This window comes from Marmota marmota, unplaced genomic scaffold (genome assembly GCF_001458135.2).
Source record: "Marmota marmota marmota unplaced genomic scaffold, marMar, whole genome shotgun sequence".
In the NCBI taxonomy this organism is placed as follows: domain Eukaryota; kingdom Metazoa; phylum Chordata; class Mammalia; order Rodentia; family Sciuridae; genus Marmota; species Marmota marmota.
Window position 1 is genome coordinate 1 of NW_026011704.1, and position 2,844 is coordinate 2,844.

The window sequence follows — 2,844 nt, forward strand, 5'->3', positions numbered from 1 at the left end:
TGTATTTTAAGGTGGTATGACTGACCAAAGGATTTCCCACAAAATTGGCATTGATATCATTTTTTTCCGGTGCGGATTCTATCATGTATTCTAAGGCAGTATGATAGACCAAAGGATTTTCCACACAATTGACATTGGTATGGTCTCTCTCCTGTGTAGATTATCTGATGATGTCTAAGATGAACTGATTTGCTGAAGGCTTTCCCACACACCTGGCATTCATATGTTTCTCTCCTGTGTGAGTTTTCTCATGCATTTGAATGTTGTATAATTTACAAAAGGCTTTCCCACACCAATGGCATCTGTATGGTTTCTCTCCAGTATGGACTTTCTCACGCATTTTAAGGTTGTAAGACTTCCTGAAGGCTTTCCCACACACATGGCATTCATTTTCTTCTCACCAGTTTTGGTTCTCTCATGTTGTCTAAGCTCAGAACAGTTCCTAAGAACTTTCTCACAAAAATTACATTCACACATCATTTCTCCTGTTTTAGTTTCATTGATTCTCCTGAGATCAGAGGTTTGATTTAAGTGTTTGCAACATAGATGACATTCATATTGTATCTCTCCAGGGTCGTTCTTATTGCATTTTCTGGGTCGTAAAAAATCCCTATGCCCTTTCAAACATTCCTGCCCTTCACATGAGATACAATATTTTTTCTTGTTTTCATCTGGATACAAATGATCAGCAAGGGATCCTCCACAGTGTTTGTTGACCCACTGGTTCTTTGCAGGGTGAGTAAACAGAGATTGAATGCATGCAGTGTTGTGATGCAGATTTTCCTCCAAGTCTTTCCATCCAGAGAAATCCTCTTGAACATGAGATTTCTGCTTTGTAAAGAAGATGAACATTTCTTAATGATGTCTCCATATAAACTTACAAATTAATTTTTCTACATAAGAATTAGACAACAAACAATTATAATAAGAAAAAAATCTTTTTGCTTTTAACCCCAAAACACATTGCACATAATTCCTGGAGAGCCAAGTATTTTCCATTTGCTAGTATTTTATTTAAAGGGGCTCAGATTAACTTTATGGTCTTCAATATTTCAAAGATTTGCTTCTTGATAAATGCTTGTTATTTTGGGATCTTGTTAATTTCTCACAGAATGAAAACTATACAGATCTTTGGACTCAGAAATTATGTAATGGCAGCAGAATTACAGCCATGAAATTGTACTCAATAACTAATTTATTCCACTGACAGGTCTTTAATTTACATAATTAGTGTTCCCATCCCTGAAACTCACCATTGACATGTTGATGGGTGTGTCCTTCCTGTTCAAAAGTGCTCTGCATATCATTTCATGTTTTTGATTTGCAATTTCCATCCCTAGAATAGTTGGAAATATGATTTGGTAGCATGAAATTCAGAGACAGACAAAGTTGAGTATCAACAATCTCATGAGAATTTTGTTCATAATTAACACTTTCAGGAGGAAATGGCTTAAGTCAAGAAAAACTGTCTATTTTAGAAAAATAGAACACTGGTAATTATAAAAGATATATGGACAGAATTACTTTTTTTAATGTAATGGAGAACAAAAATTTAAAGGAGAAATTTGGAAAAGAATTCATACAAATTGACCTGAAAAAAATCAGTAACATGTTTTGCCCTCAATAAATATATAATTATAGAGGAAACATTTTGAATGTAAAATAAAAGATCTAGGTCAATATGTGAGAAATTAGTCCCATTATCCCCCACTATGTTTTAGACAACAAGGTACATAAATACATCACTTAATATTTCCAAGCTCAGTCACTGGCTGGGCACCCATCTCTACTGAATCACAAAATTCTCTGTTTCCTACCTGCACTCTGGCTTGGGAGAAACCCTATCCCTTCTACCATCCACAGAATTTCTTCTTGCTCCAGATGCAAAGTCCCTTCTATTTACAGAACATATACCCTATTTATGGGAAAGAAGGGAATTAGATTTTAGGTTTTCTGCCAAGAAATGTGCATTATCATCAGGGCCATGAAGATGACTTAGCAGCAGTTCAGAGAACCAAGGCAGTGGGAGAAACCATTTAGCAGAGAAAATATTGAAGTTCCCTCACTGCAGTAGAATAAAAGATAGAAAGCTCCCATACCAGGGAGGACTGAAGGACACCCATGCTCTCAATGACATTCAAAGAATGCTGAATCAGCAGTCCTTTCAGGTACTCCATCTCTCCACTAAATATTACTTTCAAATGGAATCCAAATAAGCACACAAAAATATTCAGAATTTTCTAGTTTTGGTATTCAATCCTCAAGCACAATGACCATATAAGAATAATTATTTATAAATATTACATCTATTTATGGTTTTCAAATCATTTATTCAGGAGATTTAGTTGCAATAAATACATAACATTATGGTGCTGACCACATTGTAGTGTCATGTAAAATGATGTGTAATGCAGTTTTTTAAAAAAGCATCTTTATTATATGTAATTTAAATGTCTATGAGAGAATCAGAACAGAGACTGGAATTGAATAGAGAGAGTCTATCCTGGATACTGTTGATTGAAGACATATGTATACCCTCACATGTTTCATACATAACATTGATGGACTCACCAACTGATACTAGATGATTAACAATTTCCAGCATCACTGACCAGTGTAGCATTTTCTGAGATGGGTCCAGCATGGCCCACCCTTCTTGGGTGAAACTTATACTTACATCTTCAATGGTCATCAATTCCTAGAAGAGTATAGTCAAGCTAGTTTAGGAAGACCAATGAGATCAATTTCACAAAAGAAGGGTTGAGAGGACAGAATGAGGCAGAGGGGAATCTAGATGTGCAGGGAGATCAAACTGTTAAAGCACCAGCCTATTTATTCCCAACA

General features: G+C 35.5%; 1 protein-coding gene across 1 annotated transcript; it reads right to left on the reverse strand.

The window, feature by feature from the left end:
• Positions 1-54: 54 nt before the first annotated feature.
• Positions 55-1,837, reverse strand: LOC125614948 (putative zinc finger protein 705EP). Its single transcript, XM_048797779.1, has 3 exons — positions 1,818-1,837; positions 1,254-1,336; positions 55-828 (listed from the first exon to the last, which is right to left on the reverse strand). Exons 2-3 carry the CDS (start codon positions 1,332-1,334, stop codon positions 220-222), a joined length of 690 nt encoding a protein of 229 aa, XP_048653736.1. The 5' UTR covers positions 1,335-1,336; positions 1,818-1,837; the 3' UTR covers positions 55-219.
• Positions 1,838-2,844: the final 1,007 nt, after the last annotated feature.

Bases quoted from the DNA above. Each gene is read 5' to 3' on its own strand.
- LOC125614948 (XM_048797779.1), bottom strand. From the start codon at position 1,334: ATGGAAATTGCAAATCAAAAACATGAAATGATATGCAGAGCACTTTTG. The intron at 829-1,253 runs GTGAGTTTCAGG...TTTACAAAGCAG, and splicing joins CACCCATCAACATGTCAATG to AAATCTCATGTTCAAGAGGA.